Source organism: Arvicanthis niloticus, chromosome 1, assembly GCF_011762505.2.
Source record: "Arvicanthis niloticus isolate mArvNil1 chromosome 1, mArvNil1.pat.X, whole genome shotgun sequence".
In the NCBI taxonomy this organism is placed as follows: Eukaryota; Metazoa; Chordata; class Mammalia; order Rodentia; family Muridae; genus Arvicanthis; species Arvicanthis niloticus.
The window spans coordinates 130503682-130524746 of NC_047658.1; the positions used below are offsets into that span (position 1 = coordinate 130503682).

The 21065-nt window shown below is 38.5% G+C and overlaps 1 protein-coding gene across 17 annotated transcripts in view; it reads left to right on the forward strand.

The window, feature by feature from the left end:
- Positions 1 to 21065, forward strand: part of Trpm3 (transient receptor potential cation channel subfamily M member 3) — a 514024-nt gene that overhangs the window by 386554 nt on the left and 106405 nt on the right. For all 17 annotated transcript variants that reach the window (XM_076918422.1, XM_076918425.1, XM_076918437.1 and 14 more), the window contains one exon: positions 1206 to 1278. In XM_076918422.1, coding sequence (XP_076774537.1) covers positions 1206 to 1278 — 73 coding nt within the window. The remainder of the gene's footprint in view (positions 1 to 1205; positions 1279 to 21065) is intronic.

Sequence of the window (21065 nt, forward strand, 5' to 3'; positions counted from 1 at the left end):
CCTATATTACTAAGGAAATGCTGTTATTTTACTGCCCTACAGTCCATTTCTTATCATCTGGATATTACTGCTAGATTATTTTAAAGGATATTCAAAGTCGCTGAGAGGGATGAACACTGATATGCATCCCAATGTCAAAATCCGAATGATGTCTTAGTTAAGGTTTTTATTGCTATTATAAAATACTATGACCAAAGCAGCTTGGTGAGCAAAGGGTTTATTCCAGGTTTCAACCCCCCACCCCCACCGGGTTAAATTCCATCACTGAGTATAATAAAGGCAGAAACTCAAGGCAAAACAGTAAAGACAGGAACTGAAGCAAAGACCACAGAGGAATGCTGGCTTGCTCCTCCTGGCTTGCTCAGCCTGGTTTTGTTTTCTTTTTTGGTTTTGATTTTCGTTTGGTTTGTGTCTGGGGGTACTTTGCATACATGCCTTTCTGTGTACCACATCCATGCTTGGAGTCTGCAAAGATCAGAAGAGATTGTCAGATCCCAAGAACGGGAGTTACCGGGAGTTCTAAGCTGCCATGTGGGTGCTGGGATTGAAGTTAGAGCCTCTGGGAAGGAGTCAGTGCTTTCAACCACAGAACCATCTCTTTAGTTTCAGAGGCCAGCTTTATTATAAACTCTAGGACCACCTACCCAGGAGTGGTTCTGTCCACAGCGGGTTAGGTCCTTCCACACCAGTCATTAAACAGGAAAATGCTCTACAGACTTCTTACAAAGACATGTTCTCAGTGAAGAAGCCTTCTTCCCAGATATGCCTAGACTGCGTCAAGTTGACCAAACCCAACCAGCACGCATGTCTATTGTCAAAAAGTGAGTGTAGAGAAGACTATAGTGTGCACATGTGCACATGCTATGAACCATCTTCCATAGAACATAGCGGTCACCTATCTTTAAGCACAGTTTCTCACTCAACATCTGTGTTACAATTTACATATTTTGTGAATCCTGAATGTCTCACTTGATAACCACAACCCATGCAGTTATCTAAAATGGTCCCCACTTGGAGACTATTGACACATCTCTCTCTTACTCAATTGCAGGGCCCACTCCTCTGATGCTCATGCAGGCTTGCCCTGTGGCTAAGAACCTACTTCAAAGATAGTAAAATAGTCACTGCTCATAGGTGGTTTTATTCCTTTGTTTTCTCTCTGGAGGAAAATGTGTTATCAATTGTCTCCTTTTCTTAAATTGCAGATTACAGTGTTTCGAATGGGATCAGAAGGCCACCAGGACATTGATTTAGCTATCCTGACAGCGTTACTCAAAGGTAAGAGTCTCTGTCTACATAATACAAAAAGTAATTTTAATGGATTAATACAGACACCTTACATCTTCTATTAATAGATATAACCCCAAATGTTGGTGTGTCATGTCTAATTACTGATAGCCAGTGAGCCATCCATGTAAGACACTGTTCCCATTCTCGAAGCCTTCTAATGCACACAAGTTGCATGTGACTCAATTTTGTAAGTTTTGAATACAGTAACTCATATTCATTAAGTCATAAATATCTAGACAAAAAAGTTAATGCAGTATGTAAAATACTAAGTTATCTCAAGTTATTTAATAACTATTATTACTTTCATTTCAAGGCCACCTATGGGTGTGTTGGTGTGTGTGTGTGTGTGTGTGTGTGTGTGTGTGTGTGTGTGTGTAAACATTAGAATTAAAAATAAAATATCATTGAGAGGAAAGCAGAAATAAAACTTAGCCTATACTTTTTGTTATAACTAAGCATTAGACTGAACTCAAAGCTCCCTATTTGACATGGGAAGTAATACTTGGGTTATTGGAGTTTAATTTCTAAAGTGGATATTAGTCCTGCTCTCCAGCCCAGGTCCTTCAAAGATGTCACACTACCCACCCTAATCCTTGGAACCAGTTTCTTCCAGGTTCTATAGACTTAATCTCCTCATTAGTATGCCTTGATATGCAAACTACACTTGACAAAACTTTTAAAACTTAAAACTTATACTTTAAAACTTAAAGTATAAAATAAACAGAAAAAAAGTTAGGTCTGTTCAGATCTAAAACTCAGATTAGAAGTACAAGACGAACAAACAGCAAATGGTTTTGAGTACGGTCCTCAGCTGCAAATATCTGTGTTCTCACTTAGCCCCATAATTCAGCAGTATGGATCTCGTCTGGCTTGTCATTGCCTAGCCATGGCCTCCATGGAGTATAAACTCAATGAGATCAGTAGAGCTATCTTATTCGTTCTCCTTCTCAGCACTGTACCTCATCCCACTTCCATTTTTGTTGGATAAAGAAATGAACAGATTGCTCAGTGATGCAGTGACAGATTCATAATTCATAGCTAAAAGGACAGTTACATCACTCTTTGTTTCTAGTCTATTACTCTTCTTTCACTCTTGTTATTTTCTTGAAGACTTACTGTATGACAGCGACTGTGCCAAGCTCTTTATTACCACAGTAAACATTAATCATGACAACTATATGATGCCAGAACTAATTTAATCTCCCTTTGCCAGTGGAGTGAAAAAAGCTACAAGGGGTGATGTAATCTGCTGAACAATGCAACACTAATCAGTAAACCTCGACTAAGCTCCAAGATATCTGACTTCCCACCATACCACATGAACTCTTAGACAAACGTAATTGACACTCTTCCCTGCCCACTCCCTGAGTGTCCATATGCATTCACTAGACTCCTGATCACCCCTCCAGGAGCTTCTCAATCCCTCATAGTGAGTGGTGTATCCAAGGTCAGTACATGGTCACTCTCAATAGAGGCCATTGCTAACATGATTACATAAGGAATGTCTTCCTTATCATAAATGATTTCTAAACAAACTCATTATTCTCATCCTTCCCCACACTCTATTCCATATTTCTTTTATACATTCGATGGCTGAATTCTTAGTTCTCAACTCATTTTAGAAGTTGTAAACCTTGATGGAAGTTAGATTTATACACTGATTTTTGTGTGGTTGTTTAATGTCATTCTCATGGTCCTATATATTATGTTTCAGTAAGATATTTCCTTTCAACTACAAATATAAACACTGAGAAGGAGAATTAGGGGCCTTGGGGTCCATGCACCAGCTGAAACAAGACACACTCTGGGCTTTATGTTTCCATTATCAGAGACAAAGCTAAAAAAAAAAAATGATACAAGAAACTCTAATATTTTCTCATATAAAGATAATAAGAAAAGTAATAATATCAATAAATAACATTTTTGAAGTCCCATTATGTGTCAAACACTGTAAAGAGCTTTAGTGCATTTATTTTCAATAATTCCGTAATTCTACAATTATTTATTGTGCATTGATTCTGCACAATAGTTGCACTACCTCATCGTGAGCCTCACTTACAAATAAGGAAACAGAGGCAGGGAGTCAGTCAGCATGTGCTCAAGAGAAGCTAGCCAGCAAAGGGTTCAGCCCAAATCTGAGACCTCATGTACAACCAAGATTATTCCACTTATTCCACTTATCATAACAAATGCCCATGAACAAAATTCACAGCAAGTAGGGAAGGGATCAGAATATCAGTAACAACAAAATAACTATGGCCATTCAGTGTAAAGACTTGTTTTTAGAAATTTATGAGACTAGAAATTATGTATCATCTTCGTGTCAGCCCTAGAATTAGTTTATCATATTGTAGAATACCTATTTTCCAGGGGGGAATTGCCATGGTATTTTACACAGTAAAATATAGTTTATGTCATAATCAAGTAATTATACTTATTGTACTTTGAAAAAATTGAAGTTAAAGTACCTGGGATAATATTTAACATGGACAATATGCAATGAAATTGAATATTTTCTCTTTTAATCTATTTTCCCAGATGCTGATTGTACCCTACTAAATTGATTTCATGGGTCATAAACCTGCAGCTTAAAACGTACTGCTATAGAGATGAAAGGAAATTTTGATTGCTCTAAGAAAGTAACATTTCTAATCACTATAATGAACATTATTTATTAAGCAGTTATGCTAACGGGAATTTGTGCCATTAAAAGATTATAGTGTGTCAACTCTATCTTGTAAAGACTTCTAAATGCTCCCTGATACTGACCTACTTGATGTGGAAAGCGAATCAGGCATATTTTTGGCTTACTTCTTTGATGATCAAGCATATATACATAATTACATCCATTTTAAATTCTTAAGTTTATTATAGTCCTTCTGTGTGTTTAGGCAAAGCAAGTAATGGACTTAACACTTAATTTTTGCAATTATATTTAATTTTCAATTATGTAATACTCAGGGGTTATTTGTAAAGTCCAATTTTTATTCTAAGACATTTCTGAGAAAACCAGTAGTTATTATTGAAACAGAGCCAGGAAACAAACCACTACTCCATAAATCCACTGTGGAAAAAGGAAAGGCAGATGGGAAACCAGGTGGCCATGGGGGAAATATATCTTTGTGTCCCTCGTTTTTGAGCTGTTTGATTTAGTTTTCTTGTATTTGAATTTATCGTAGTGAATTCAGTCCTCTGATACAAAGTTAGCCCATGCATTGGTATAAAAATGAAGTAAATAGTAAAGGCCAATGTCCCCACACCTTAGACAGATGACTTTCCTATAAAGCATTTCCAAGTGAATCTTTGAAGATTCATCTTTCCTGGTAATTGCAGCAGAGGGGCTCCAAGAAGAATGGGGATTTGCTTAATTTTGATAAGGGCCCATCTTTGAATTTGTCACTGTGACAAGGGAGTCACAGAAATAAATGCTGGAGCAGTTAAATAGGAGGTGATGCAACTTATCCATGGCCAGAGTTATTACATTTATTTGGAGAGGGGGGACACATGAGACATAAGACAATTTTCAGACGTCAGTTCTCTCCTATCATGTAGGTCCCAGAGTTTGAGCTCAGGTCACCAGGTTTAGCAACAAATAAACTTTACCTGCCGAGCCATCTTGCAAACCTGAGCAACCCATGACGTGGTGGTTCTAGAGACAGAAAGAAGAAAGGAAAAAAAAAGTCCAAAATGATTTTTTTAAACTACATTTCCACAGTTGTCTTGAAAGATGTATTAAGGGTCAAAAGGCATTAAACTTTCTCAGATGCAAATAGCCAAAGATAAATGTGCTATGATCATATGCTTTTATTCAGTGCCAGTGAGTAGTGTGTTATGAAGTATAATGTTTCATTCAGCAGACAAAACAAGGAACCAGGTCACTGAATACTAACAAGAGTTCAAGCATTCACACAAGCATTCACAAAGCTCCCAGCAGATATAGCTAATTATTGTGTGTATTTATTATCATCAGTATTACATCCTTCAGTTTTAATAGTCTTTTCTTGATCATTTCTAATATATTATAAAGGTCCAAGCACCCAAGCGTTCTGCACATACTCTCTCACCTCTAGCCTCACCCACTACTACCCTCTCCATATGACTCCATAAGTCTCTTATTCTTTCTTTAGCACCATGTGACCATTTCTAAATACTAATGCAGCATACACTGTCACTTTTTCCTCTGAAAAAAAGTGAACATCCTTTCACTTTGACACATATCTGTCATAGGTATTTTCCCATTACTGTTGAAGAGACACCATAACTGAGGCAATTTACAAAGGAAAGTATTTACTTGGGGGATCATAGTTCCAGAAGGTAGTAGAGTCCATGACCATCATGGCAGGGAGCATGTCAGTAGGCATAGCGCTGAAGATGGAGCTAACAGCTGATATCTAATCCAGAGCACCAAACTGAAGAGGTCATTAAGAATAGCATTGTCTTTGTAAGCCTCAAAGTCCACCCTTAGAGACACAGCTTCTCCAACAAGGCCATGCCTCCTAATCCTTCCCAAATGGTTCCATGAACAGCAGACCACCCATTCAAATACGGGGATCATTCCCATTCAAACCACCACAACATATAAGCCTCTGATTTGTCCCAGGAACAACACTCAAATGCTCAGATCTGCACATCCACCACTTCTAAACAGCTCTCCACTAGTGAAGAACTCACTGATTACTGTGGCTTTCCAGCTTGATTTATTTGCGAACAGCGAATCAACATCAACTGTGCTTCAACAGTCACTGCCTAGTATCAATCACATAATCATGTGTGACACCATTTTAAAATATGTAGTTTGTACTACTAATAAGCCAGGCAGTGGTGGCACACGCCTTTAATCCCAGCACTTGGGAGGGCAGAGGCAGGTGGATTTCTGAGTTCGAGGCCAGCCTGGTCTACAAAGTGAGTTCCAGGACAGCCAGGGCTATACAGAGAAACCCTGTCTCGAAAAACCAAAAAAAAAAAAAAAAAAAAAAGTACTACTAATAAAAATAATAACAATGCCACCTGACTCCCTTGTCCCAGAAGTTCCTGGCCTCATCAACAAAAGAGAGAGAGAGAGAGAGAGAGAGAGAGAGAGAGAGAGAGAGAGAGAGAGAGAGGAAGGAAGAAAAGAAAAATTACTCAAGGGTAGACAAATAGGTCTTGAACTATAAGCATTCCTTCAAATAGAGAGAGAAGACAACTCAGCGGCTGAACGCATCATACTCAGGAATTGGGGGTTTTTCGGTATGAGAAGCGTTTGTGCCAATCTACACACATAATGATGGAGTGTTCTGTGAATTGGCAGGGCATTTTAGGAACCAGGAAAGGAGGGGGATCTTTCAGTCAAGAGGCTGAATTGGGGAAGATGTATGCATGAAGCCACCTGCATACCACATCTATAATAGGATATAAGTGAAAACACTAGCTGAAGTCTTAGACTCAGGCTCCCTTAGAGTGCACAGGTAACTCTCCTGTAGTGCACAGCTAATTCTCTGGCACAACACAGTTAAATGCAATGAACTCTCAGATAAGGCCATAACCCTCAAGCTTAGTCCTTGTTTTCCTCTGCCCATGTAAATAGCAATGATAAAACTAACAAATAACAATTATAACTAATACATAGTTAGCCATAATTCTGAGTATTAACTAACTGAATCTTTATAATACAACTACAGGACAAGGATCATCAGGAACACTGGGCCAAGAGAAACTAAGCTTTTGGCCACAGCTACACCACTTGAAACTGGTAGAATCTGGACACAAATCCAGATTCCCTGGTTCACTCAACACTTGCTCTGCATCCTGGGATCTACGTCCAGGACCAGTTATTAAGCAGTGCCTCCATTTTTATATGCTTTTAGATAATCAATGACAACCATAGCTTTCTTGGTACATGAAAAAACACAGACAAACATAGAGGCTGACAAATGTGGCCACAAAAGCAAGGATCTACCATGACTTGCTAATAAATACATCTAAGAGTGTGAGATCCTGGTCAAAAACATTGGCCGAGAAGCTGCAGTTCATGTTTTCCATACTTAATATCTTCTTTAATGCTGGGAGCTAAATACCCAAGTTTCTTTTATAGAGATGTTAGGACCCTGTGAATATGTTGCTTCAACCAATGGAACAAGACTAGGACTAAGGTAAACTGTTCCTATACCTGGAAGGTGAGAACAGATGGGAAAACAATATTAAAAATAGAAAACCAGAAAAGAAAACTGAATTCAAAGTTAGAATCAAGCTGATTTACACTTGATGGTGCTCAAAAGTCTTAGAATTTGGGACATCCAGAAATTCAAGAGGGTAGATTTGGGAGGGAAAAATATGAACGAATCTGTTAAGTCTTTTTTAAGACGAAGCCATAATGCCATGTCTTTCCCTACTCCTCAAAACCCTTCCAACTGAAAAGAAAAGACTCGCTCTTTGAAGAAGCCAAAACAGATTTCCTAGTATAGAGGACCAGATGCTTAAAGCAGGCTGAGATACAGTTCTGCAAGAAGGCTGGGCACAGAAAACTAAATAAGTAAATGGATATTGGATGCTGAGACCTTGGCCTCCTCAGACAATGAGACTAGAGATTTTCATAGCAACTCTTGGAGGCATCAATGGATCAACTTTGTAATGTGTAACTTTAGAAAGAAAAAAAAGCCATTGCACCCAAAGGAGGAGACAGAATAAGTAAAAGAAAAGACAACAAAGGGGATTCAAATCAATGCAACAATTCCAGAAAATATCCCAGAACCCTGGGGTATAGGTTTCTATAATGCCTTGCTGGTAATAGAAGCAATTTTATTCATACAGCTGTAAAAACAAAGTCATTCTTGACATATCATAAATAATCAGCTCAAGAGTAAGAATTTGTATTCTATTCTCAATCTCACGTCAATCATACGTTTCTCTACTTTGCCTATTGTGCATACAACAGGGACACATTCCCATGATTCTCTGTTAACCAGGGGGAGACTGGTGAAGGACTGGCTTCTTATACTGCAGAAAGAGCACAACAAAGAGAACATGTTCATTTAAGTGAATTTTAGAAAAAGAAACACACAGAGCTTTTCAATATCATAAACCGTAAGCTATATAAGTCCATTCAACTTTTCTACTTGCATATATTGTTGGGACCTTAAGGACATAAGGGTAATAATGTTCATTGTAGAAACTCTTGGCTTATATATCACCAAAGAGACTGAGTACACATTTGAATACCTGACTTTGGGAGGTTATTCTACAGCTTTGGCCCACAAAAGACTAATGCTCAGCTCCAAAAAAGTGGAAACACTTCTTCAAAGTAAGTAGACTATGCACTAGAAAAACAACAAAGTCCAATCACTAAAAGGAAAATCAAACCAGAGCTTAATCACCATTGCTTGTCATCCCTGGCCCTGGCAATGAAGAAAAGAGGTGGGGAAGGTGATGGAGAAGCCCAATTCTCTGCAAGAAAGACACTATAGTGAGAGGAGAAGGAACCTGCAATTCCTGAAGAACTATCAGCCAGCCATGACTAGTGAAGACAGGCAACTGGTCATCAGGACAGGTGCAACAGTTCTATCAGCTGCTTGCTACCAAGTGCCAACATGTCCTCTTGTCCCAGGCAACCTTGAGGATGCTGCCAGAGTAACCTTGTTAGGTTTCTATAACTAGGGGTGGCTGTGGCTCATGTGGAGAATTCCCATCCTCCACAACCTGAAGAACCCAGACAAATGGGCAATCAATCTTCTTAAAATTACATTCCTAAAAACAATCTAATTCTCTAAACTAAACACAGTGTCTCCATCTGCATTCAGACTCTCGCACTGTTAACAGCTTTACCTCCTATGTTTGTCATAACCTCGACAAACTTTGGCTCACCCAGGAAAGAAGCTGAAGAGAAAACCAAAATGTAGATTTGATTGACACCCCCCCCCCATGCTCTGTCATAGAATCACTTGTAACACAAATTGGCAATTCTGACATGCATAAGCCCTAGGAATTTAAGGACTATCTGAACTTAATGCTCAGGCTTTCTCTTTTTATGGAAAGTCCGTGGCAGCCAATCATTTACATTGATCACAGAGGATGCTGTAATAACAGTCCAACTGGTAAATTCTCTATCTAGGAGTGTTCTAGATGCAGTAGCATATCAACTGGCATATTTACTAAACTATGATTATTGATTTGGTAATAATTATTATCAAGAGTACACTAAAAATCTTCACATAATGCTTTCTTATACTATTTCATCTATTATTTGACAATTTTATATACTGATATAATATAGCTTTATCATATCCAATTCAAACTACCCTTTAACCTCCCACATCTTCCCAGCATTTCCCCATCCTAACCTCATGTCTTCATCTCCTGAAACAACCCACTGAGTCCAATCAGTGCCACCTGCCTACCCATGGGTACCCACCAGAGCATGAACAACTTAGCAGCAGCCACAGCCCTAAGGAAAAACAACTCCCCCATCCCCAACAGTAAGTACTTGTCAATTGCTCTTCAGCTGGGAGGAGAAAGAGCTTCTTGAGTTCCTCTCCCAACCATACTTGGAAATGGACAGGATTTGTTTTACATCACTCCTGTGCAGGAGACTACGGCTGCTGTGAGTCAGGGAGAGCAATGAGACCACATTGTTTTCCGTGATGGGAACCAGTGCACACTCCATCCCATAGTGGATAGGGATTTCTTCCCCCGCAGCCTCACCAACATCTGTTTTCCTTTGATCACTTCTGAGGAGGGTGTGAGAGAATCTCAAAGCAGTTGAAATTTAGACTTCCCTCGTGGATAATGCTGTTGAGCACTTTCTATATATTGTTAGTCATTTGTAGTTCTTCCTTTGAGAATTCTCTCCTCAGTTCTGTGGTCCATTTTTAAAATTGTTTGTTTCTTTGATATTTGGTTTCTTCCGTTCTTCACATATTTGAGATAAAAAATTCTCAACCTGTGGTTTGTAACCCCTTTGGGGGTCAAATGATCCTTTTACAGCCGTCACCTAAAACCATCAAAAAATACAGATGTTTACATTATGATTTATAATTAGTTGTAAGTAGCAACAAAAATAATTTTATGGTTGGGGGTCACTGTAGCAGTAAGTTTTGGCTACAGCGCTTTGGCTCCAGGCCAATCACACACACACATACACACCTGCCCAGGGGCTATCTGGATTTGCGAATAGAAAACACACACACATATACACACTCATGCACATGTGCACAACAGTTAATATTAAAATGCCTTGGCTACCCTCAAAGGCTAGGCAGTTCTAATCCTCTCCCTGCTACCCCAGGCCCAATCAGGGAAGTGGCCAGTGGTCACCTACGCAGAATCTCACATGGCTGGTTGGCTTTATCTCCTGCAGCTCCAACATCCATTTGTCTCCCCTCCCACCCCACCGTCAACTCCATGGCAATTCTTCATCATTTCCTCCCTCCTGTGTCCTAGCCTGTGCAAATCTAAGGTTCCTACTTTCAGCATTTGGAAATGCAGATTCCAGATTGAACCAAAGCATTAGAACCAATCTCCAACTGGTCACCACATGAGGAACTACTTTAAAGGGTCGCAGCATTAGAAAGGTTGAGAACCATCGTTTTAGATACTGATCTTCTATCAGAAATATAACTGGCAGAGATTTCTCTCCCATTCTGCATGGTGACCTTTTCTTTTTCTGTATAGAAGTCTTTTAATTCCATGAAATCTCATTTGTCAGTTACTGGCCTTATCCCCTGCTCAATCATAGTCTTATTCATAAAGTGCTTTTCTATGCTTATGTTTTCAAGTGTACTTTCTACAGTTTTCTGTAGGCATTTCAAAGTTTTGGGTATCATATTCATGTCTTTGATCCAACTAAGGTTGATTTCTGTGCAAGGTGAGAATTAAGAATATAGTTTCTCCTACATGTAGATATCCAGAGTTTCCAGCAATATTACTGAAAATGCGATCTTTTCTCTAGTGTGCATTTTTTTAAAAATCAGATGACTCTACCTGTGTGGCCTTATGTCTGCTTCCTCTATTGTGTTTCACTGACCTACATGTCTGTTTTGGTGCCAGTATCATGATGTTTTTATACTGTGTCTTCATAGTATAACTTGACTTTGTGTGTGATGGTACTTGCAAGAAGAGGTAATAACTCTTCTTCTTAGTCAGAATTGATTTTTATCTAGCCAGGGTCTGTTGTGCTTTTGTGTGAATTTTATAATTTCTCTTCTATGAAGAAAGTCACTGGCATTTTGACTAGGATGGCATTGAAACTGTAGACCACTTTTGATAGGACAGGCATTTCCCCACTACTGACCCTGATCAGTGAGCAAGAAAGTCGTCCCATCTTCTAATGTCTTCCTTTCTCCTGTCTTTAAAGGTTGTGTTGTAGAGGAAGTATTTCACAGCCTTAGCTTGTTGGTCTTTGACATCTTTGATTTATTAGAAAGTATGCATTTGGAAGCTACTGGTGATGTAATTGTTACCCTGGTTTCTGTCTCAGTATGTTTGTCATTGCCATACAGGAAATCTACTGGATTTTTTTATGTTAATTTTGTATCCTACTGCTTTGCTAAAACTGTTTATCGGTTCTGTTCTAAGAATTCTCCAGCAGACTTTAGGGTCTCTTATGGGTAGAATCATATTATTTGTAAATAGACACTTTGATTTCTTCATTTCATGATTTCACCCCTTTTAACTTCTTTGACCTTATGACGACAGCAAAGACATTTAGTACAGCCTGGGAAATTTCACCAGTGAATCCATTTGAGCCTTCTTTTTTTTTAAGTAGGGGGATTTTTAAATTACTGCTTTAATCTTATCTATTTGCTATGGGTCTGCTTAAATTGGTTATCTCACAGCTGAAGTGACTGCTCAGTAGTTAGGAATACTTGATGCATTTGCAAGGAACCTACATTATGGTTTCCAGCACTGGCTGGATGACTCAACCATCTGTAACTTCAACTCTGGGAGACTCAATGCTCTCTTCTGGCCTCCATGTGTGATTCACAAATACATGCAAACAGAATATTCTTTTTTTTTTTAAGAGTTATCATATCTGACACCTTTATTGCTCTGGGGCAAACAGAATATTCATATGTATAAAATAAATCTTTACATTGTTTATTTCATTTTGATTTAATTTTAGTAGGCCATATACATTCAGAAATTCATCAATTTCTTTTGGAGTTTCCAGTTTTGTAGAGAGTGTTACTTAGATTTTCTGAAAATCATTGATATATATTGTAGTGGTTCCCTTTCCATTTCTAATTGTATTAATTTTCATCTTCTCTTTTGGTTAGTTTGTCTAAAGGTTTGTCGATCTTGTGTATCTTTTCAAAGAAACAACTCTTTGTTTCTTTAATTCTTCATATTATCTGTATTTGTTAGCTTGTTTTCATTTTCATCAATTTCTGCTTTGATTTTAAGGGTTTCCTTCCATCTACTAATCTGAAGTCTGGCTAATTCCTTTTCCAGGGACCTACAGTGTATCATTAGGTTACTTACTTGAGATCTTTCTGTTTTCTTAATGTAAACACTTACAGCTCTAAATTTCCCTTTTATGGCTGCTTTCATTGTATCCCACAGGTTTTGAGATGCTGTGTTTTTATTCTCATTCAATTCTAGAATTTCTTTTATTTCCTTCCTGATTATTCAAGGATCCACTAATCACTCTTAGAGATTGAAAAACACAGTAGTGATGTGTTCTTCAATCTCTATGCATTTGTATGTGTTTCAGCGGCAGCAGGGTCAAGGGGTGTTGCTATTGATCTGTTGTCTTTTTTCATTGGGATCAGGTAAAATGCAAGCCTAGTTCAGCTTTTCTATATTTGTTGAGACTTGCTTCATGCTCTGACATATTTATTAACTATTGTAGAGAATATTCCGTGGGCTGCTCAGAAGAGTGTGTGTTCTACAACATTTGAAGGCAATGTTCTGTAGATGTCTTTTACATCCATTTAATCTATGGTGTCATCTAATTCATTTATTTGACTGTTTAATTTTCATCAGGAAGAAATGTCACCTGGTCAGAGCCAGATACTGAAATGTCCACTGTATGGTACTCGGGCTAACCTGTGACTTACATCTACTCATATTTGTTTTATATAATTGGGCATAACTATGTTCGGTGTATATATGTTTAAACAGTAATGTCCTTTTAATGGATTTTTCCATTAGTTGTTCTTTTCTTTCTAGTTATGGTTTAAAGTCTGTTTTGTCACTTGTTAGAATAGTGGTGACTGTTTATCTCCTAAGTCTTTTTACCTGGAACACCCTTTCCCATCCTTTCATTCTGAAATAGCTCCTGTCTTTGATTGTAACGTGGTTTTTTGGGGGGAGCAGAAATTAGGTGGTTCCTTCTCTTTATATCCTGTATGGCATAGTGCTTTAACAAATAATCATTTTCTATTTAATCAATCTATTTCATCTGTAAAACAATGTCTTAAGACAGATATGATTTATTTTGTCTTATATATAAAGAATTAAGTGTTGCAGAGTGAAGACACTTTCCCAAGCACCATGGATGATGAATCAGCTCAGTACTCATTCTCTTTGAGCCAAAGAAGTTCCAGCCCATAACCATAATTGCTACTTGTCTACTATGTCAGAGGCCAAAACTGAAGCAAGAAGTATCCATCTGGCTGGGTTCTCACTTAGTTCTCTAAGATGCCAGAGTGTCAGCCCTCATATCAAAGATAATGGTTTAATTCCTGGGGCACCAATACACACACACACACACACACACACACACACACACACATATATATATATATATATATATATATATATATATATATACATATACGTACATATATACATATATACATGTGTATATATGTACGTATATATATGTGTGTGTACATATATATACATATATATAAATATGTATATATCTATACATATATATGGCAGGCAGGGTTTTCAGTGTTGCAAAGTCTTCAGAGATATTTAAAACAGTTTCAAAATGCTGTATAAATACAGATCATAAAGTATAAACAATATATTTTAAAAGCTCAAATGGAAAAGAACTCTGGGCTCAGAAAAAAACCACATATTGGAGGTGTTTGAAATGCAGTGTTACAGTTCAGAATGCATGTAGAAGACTGCATACAAACCCAAGCCTATTCTACATACATAGCCCGAAGAGTTAGAAAATGAAATGTAACTTCTTTTTCAGAGCAGTTTCAATTTGAGAAAAAAAAATGTACAATTTAAAAACTTTATTAATACAGGAAGTTGGCACAAATAATAAACTGCATATAAACAAAATTCAAAGAAGGTTAATTTTGCCCACTCAGATATAAGTTGCTTTATCTAATCAATAACCTGTTAAGACATACTTATAAACTACATCATTTGACTTATATCTTATTTATATCTATATGCAAATTCCTGTCTAGTGAGAAAGATAGTTTGTAAAGCATCATTTTATAAAATAAATATTACCTAAATTACTAGTTTGTATGTACTTATATTTACTGCATGATGATTTAATCAAGAGCTGCATTTATTATGATCGACATGAGAGATGGCAATCAAAGTGAAATGGCTGAAAAGAATAGGGTTAGCAGAGGTGGGTGGAAACCATTTAGGACCAGGATTTGCTATTCCAAAGAAAATGAATGCCGACTTTATTTGAAGTCATTTCAGAAAGTGCCAGAGCATATTAAGTGGTCCTTCCGAGGACTCTATTCAAACGGGAGACTCTCTAATAAAGCCCAAAGGAGAACTGAGAAATACATATGTAAATATGTCCGGGGTTCTCTATTGAGGGCGGAGTCTTTGCCTCATATCCTATTTCCCCAGTGCCTACAATAAAGGCTGGCAGAGAACTAGAGCTCAGTAAAATTTCTTGAGTAAATGACACCAGCTAGAAATCCAGGTCTCATCCCTGATGGCTCCTCTGTTTCACGTCCCAACTGCACAGGAGGAAAATGAAGTAAGAATTTCAGTAGGCAGCCTCTGTGCTGACACTGGCTGTAACCCTATACTCGGGAGATAGAGGCAGAAGGCTCACAGGTTTGAGGCCAGTTTTGGCTACACAGTGAAACCCTATCTCAAAAAAGCAGCTGATGGGGCTGGGCGGGGGGGACTGCAAAATCAGGCTGCCTGGGTTTGAATCTCACCTCTGACATGCCCTGGCTACTTCATCAAGCACAAGATTCTGTGCCTGGATTTGCTCATCTGTAAGTGAAGTAACAGAACCCTGTGGATCATTGTAAGACTTCAATACATGAATTTGCACCAACTGTGCTGGCTTCCAGCTAAACATAAAATAAATGTTAGGAATTATCTTTCTTATTTACTATAACCCAAGGAAGTTACCCTATCTTCCTTTAGATAGCTTTATTTTGTCTCTCGCATATAAAAATGGAATTTCTTCAGCTAGAATTAAATTGGTCTTTCCTGGTGCCTTTTAGCCTTCTCCCAAGATTCATTTAAAGTTATTTTTACCAAGAGAAGATAGTTATCATCCAAGGCAATAAAAAGAGAGGATGATAAATTATATACAAACCCCATCTACGTGTGTGTGTGTGTGTGTGTGTGTGTGTGTGTGTGTGTGTGTGTTTACAACGTTGAATTCAGTCTTTATCCATGTAGCAGCCACATTCTTGAGGGAGGATCCAGAGAAGTCTCCACTTGGGGAGAAGATTGGAGGTGTATCTTAGCAACCTAAGTCATGTGATAAGGCCTTGCAGCTAGTTTCATCCCACAGTACTGATGTACATGTAGTTGGGAAATCTGTTGTTTTCTAATGAAAGACAGGTGGATTTGTGTTCATCGAGACCCTTTTGCACGTAGTTGCAATATTTATAATCAAAATTAAAAGGATGCTAGATAAAACTATAGGAACTGTGTTTTAGTTAAAATACAATTACATCATTTGCTCTTCCACTATTCTCCCCAATTCCTCTTATGTCCCCCAACTCCATCCTGCACCCTCCAAAATTCATTCATGGCCTCTCATTCTTTAATTGTGTTTGTGTGTGTGAGTGTGTGTGTGTGTGTGTGTGTGCATTCATGTGTGCATGTGTGTGCATATATATGACATATATATTATATATATGACATATATATATATATAAAACATATATATGAGACAGAGAGTAGAGAAGAGGGATTTAATATATAAATACAATTTGTTCAGTTTATTTAGTGTTGGTTGTATTCGTATGGTTTTATGACTGACTACATTATTGGATAACAAGTTAGAGGCCTCAGCCCCGGGGAAGACTTTAATTCTCCATTCAAAGCAGTCATTAACTGCTTATAGCTCTTTATCTAGAGCTTGGAACCTATGTGATTCCCTTGCCTTCCACATTGAGATGTCAGTTGGTGTTGTCATTTTTCCAGGCATCTATATTGTTGATGTTTCTTAGATATGGCTTCCCTGTGTCTAGAAGACACAGTATTACAGCAGGATTGCTACTTCTCTGGCTCTTACACTCTTTCTATCCCCTCTTTATGATGTTCCCTGAGCCTTAAGTATAGGAGTCATACTGTCGGTGTACCAACTGAGGTTGGGTACCAAACTGTCAGTGATTATTTGCATTTGAACCAGTTGTGGCTTTCTGTAATGGTCTCTATCTTCTGCAGAGAAGCTTCTTTAATGCGAGGAGAATTACATCAATCTTATTGTGCCAACACACATAAACAGAAACACACACACACACACAATGTTGAGACAGGGTCTCTATGTATAAAGACCCTGAGTGTCTTCAATCTCTCTATATAGAGCAGGGTAGTCTTGAACTCACAGAGATCCACCTGACTGCTTCACAAAGGCTGATATTAAAAGCATGCACCACCACACCTGGCTAGAAAGCATATTTAATCCAGATAAAAATTCTTTACATAAGGCAAGGAAGGGTTCAAAGCCATTGACAAGAAAAAAGTGTTCCTCAACATTATTTGAGAACGGGTGCTTCACCCTCAACATCACAGTGTCATGATACTCTTATGAAGGACACACTATCAGGACATCCTGTCCATCCCCACCCTAGCCCATCAAGCAGAATTATATTAATACTATATATGCCAAATGAGACACCTGATGTTTTTATGTATGGTGATACATACAAAATAAATTTGTATATGATAATATATGCTCAGAGAGGGCCTATTATTTGCCTAGCACCACTAGGCCTTCAGAACCCGTTTTTGAAATTTTCATACATGTAGATAGTAAATTTTGCTTATTTTCATCCCTCAATACTGTATCAGAATTTTTGTTTGATTGACAGTTTTATCCACTCATATAATGAATTTCAGTCCTTTTCCTTTCCCCAATCTTCTCCCTGATGCCCCTCCCATTCTCTCAACAAGTCCCCTCCTACTTTCATGTTTCCTTTTTATATGTAGCCCACTGTGTTTAATTAAAGTTTCTCACCAAAATGTGCTGGGGAGATTATTTTTGGAGTAAAGGCAAGATATCAGTGGCTATCCCACTGAAGAAAATGACACCCCCTCTTCCAACAACCATTAACTGTCAATAGTGTTTGGGGGGAATTCATGAGCCCTTCCTGAAATGTTGCCAGGCACTTCTCTACAGATAACCACAGCTGTAGTGGGTTCATGACCCAAAGTTATTCTTTTGCTTCACATTTCACATTCTCTGGCTCTTACATCTTCAGCCCCCTCTTCTTTGGTGTTTCCTGAGCCTTAGAGAGGGTGCTATAGATGTACCACTTAGGGTCAAACATTCTACCATCTTGTATTCTTGGTACTTCAGCCAGCTACTGGTTTCTACATTAACTGCCACCTATTTTAGTAAGATCCTTGTTTGATGAGGACTGAAAACAGCACTGATGTATGGGTATAAAAATAAGTGTTTGGAAGGCAGTTTGATAACATAGCCATTTAGTAAAACAGTAATAGTAGGTTTCCACCTAGGAGCCTATGGGTCCTCCCGGCCATAGGGCCTTGAATAAGTTTACAAATCTAGCATGAATTTTCTCTTGTGGATTAGGTCTTAAATACAACCATAAAGCAATTGGTTATCTCTGTAACAGTCATTCTACTATTGCTCTGGAAGAAACACCTTGCCTGACATGTCTTTATTGTAGCTCATAGGATTCACAGCTGGATTAGACTGTATGTGACTCTCCCAGAAACCTAAAAAGCACCTCCTGGAACTATGAGGGTTAGTTGATAAGGAAGAAGCGTCCAGTTCACTTCCAGCTTTATTTCTCTGTGATGTGTGATCAAAGCGTATACTATCTGTCTTCAGCAAAATGGACTTACCATGGGGCTCTGGTGGACAATCAGGAACAATGACAATGGCCTGTGTTGTTTCAGGGGCCTCTGGCACCTCCCTAGCACTGGGGTTTTTATTTAGTAACCCATGGCTTTTAGTAGGAACATTTTTCACCCATAAAGAATATTACTGTTTTTACAGGCTTATAAAATAGTAGGTTTCCATGTGGGGAGATATATATATATATATTTGATTTCTTTCCCCCATCTTAAATTTCTTAATTTGATTAAATACAGTGATCTCTTAAAGGAGCCTTTTTCTTCTGGCTAAGCATATTCCTGTCAATCTATCTTCATCCTGCAGGTAGAGCTATGCTTCTCTGTGAAGACCCCTGGTTAAGAAATTCTCATCTATATAACTTTCTGATTTCCAACACGCAGGTGACCATATTAAACTGATCATTCTTCCATTTCCTCTCCTAGAAAGCTTCCAAGATTAACTGACCAATGGGCAGGAGGAAAACCAAGCAATTAAATTTTGGTGAAACTAAAAAATATACTCCAAAATACCTGTGTATGCAGGAGCCATGTTGGAGAACAGGGCAGAGTATGAAAGAAAATCCAATAGCTCCTCTAGAATACGCTCCAAAAACATCTTACTCCCAGATGTGAGGAGCACCCTAGGATGCAGAATTATCTCTTTTGTCTGCAGCAGCCTGTGCAAGAACAAGTATGTTCCAGCAGCAGTGAGTTCCTCCTGACCCCAACTATGAGCATAGAAATGGAGGCGGTCCACTGCCCTCAGGATTATGTGGATAAGCCAAACTTGCAGGAGAGAGCTCGATTTTTATCGTGGCTTAGGAGAAAGCCTTCCAGTTGTGAATAATAACTAGCTTGGAATGCTACCCTGGGCCCATTATAACCCAACTCATTAAATGATAAATAATAAAAATGGATTAGCACAGACTGCACACAGAGATAGTCTAAGGAAAATAACAAAAGAGCAAAATGCATTAACAAAAGAATCATAGTCTTTATAGAATGTTTCTGAGGAAAAAAGATGAACTTTGAATACAATAGCTGCCCTTCATCTCTGAAGACACATTCCAAGGCACATGCCTGAAACCATGGATAGAACTGAGCCCATATACAGTGTGTTTCTTTACATACATACATACATACATACATACATACCCAATGTAAAGCTTAATATGCACAACAATTAATAAAGTGGAATACTTATAACAATATTCTGTAATACAATTTATATGTATGTGGCTTCAAATTAATTTGACTGGGGCTAGGAAGATAACCAGGTGGGGAAAAAAACCTGCTTGTGCAGACATGGGGATTTAACCTCAAGTCCTTTGAGTGCTTGGAAAGTCAGATGTGCTAGCATGCACAGCTGCAATCCCAGAAGCCTGGAAATACATATGCCAGTGATCTTGGAGTATTCAGCACAGAACAAGAGACCCTGTCTCAAACAAAGTGAAAAGTGGAGACTGACACTCAAGGTTAACCTCTGTCCTATACTTAGATGCCCATATTCACAGACACCAACAGACATACACACACACACACCACCACCACCACCACCACCACCACCGCTGCTGCTGCACCATCGTCACATGTGCATAATGACTACAAGCATGTACACATACATGTATCTTCCTGAACTGTCCTCATTCCTGTTATGATGTAAGATGATACTATGCCTATATAAGTAGGTGAAGACATTGAAGAAGCAAAGACTTAGCACATGCTGTGGCTGTAACATTTGTAGTAACACACGCTTTCTTTAACATTGCCACAGAGAATGCTTGTTCTTCCTGTGGATCCTACAACTTTACCACATAATTTTTTCCTGTTCTTTTAAAACCAAGTGATAGGCTGGAGAGATGGCTCAATGATTAAGAGCACTAACTGCTCTTCCAGAGGTCCTGAGTTCAAATCCCAGCAACCACATGGTGGCTCACCATCATCTGTAATGGGGATCCGATGCCCTCTTCTGGTGTGTCTGAAGACAAGTATAAGACAGTGTACTCACATACATGAAATAAATGAATGAATGAATAAATAAATAAATCTTTAAAACCAAGTGATTTCTCATTTCACTGGAAAAAAAAAACATGTGAAGTTCCCTTAGAAAATCTCAGTTGCCAGTGTCTTGTGCTGTGGGACTATGTCCACACTTTGATTATTCCAGTACTGAAACCCAGGGCAAGCACCGTGGGCCCTCACCAAACATCAAACCTGGCAGCACTTGGATCTTGAATTTTCAGGCCTCCAGACTGTCAAAAACTAATTTATATTCTTTGTAAGCCGCCACTTTTATGCCATTGTCCCTTAATGCAAATTGACTAAGACATGACGTGCCTTTTACACACCGTGCACAGCTCTGAACTCGTAAACACAGCAGTCGATGAAGGGAGCCGAATCCCTGCATGCATTGTGTCTCTACTGGAATGTCTGGTAATAATTCATCCCTTAAAGCTCCATGTGATCGTAATGTGTGCACTTCCAACTTGACCAGCCTGCAGAAAGATAAAATAACCAAACCACTATGGTGACGTCTGATATGTACGTGTATTGGTGCCCATATTAGAACAGTGTAGTTAGCCCTTCCTCCT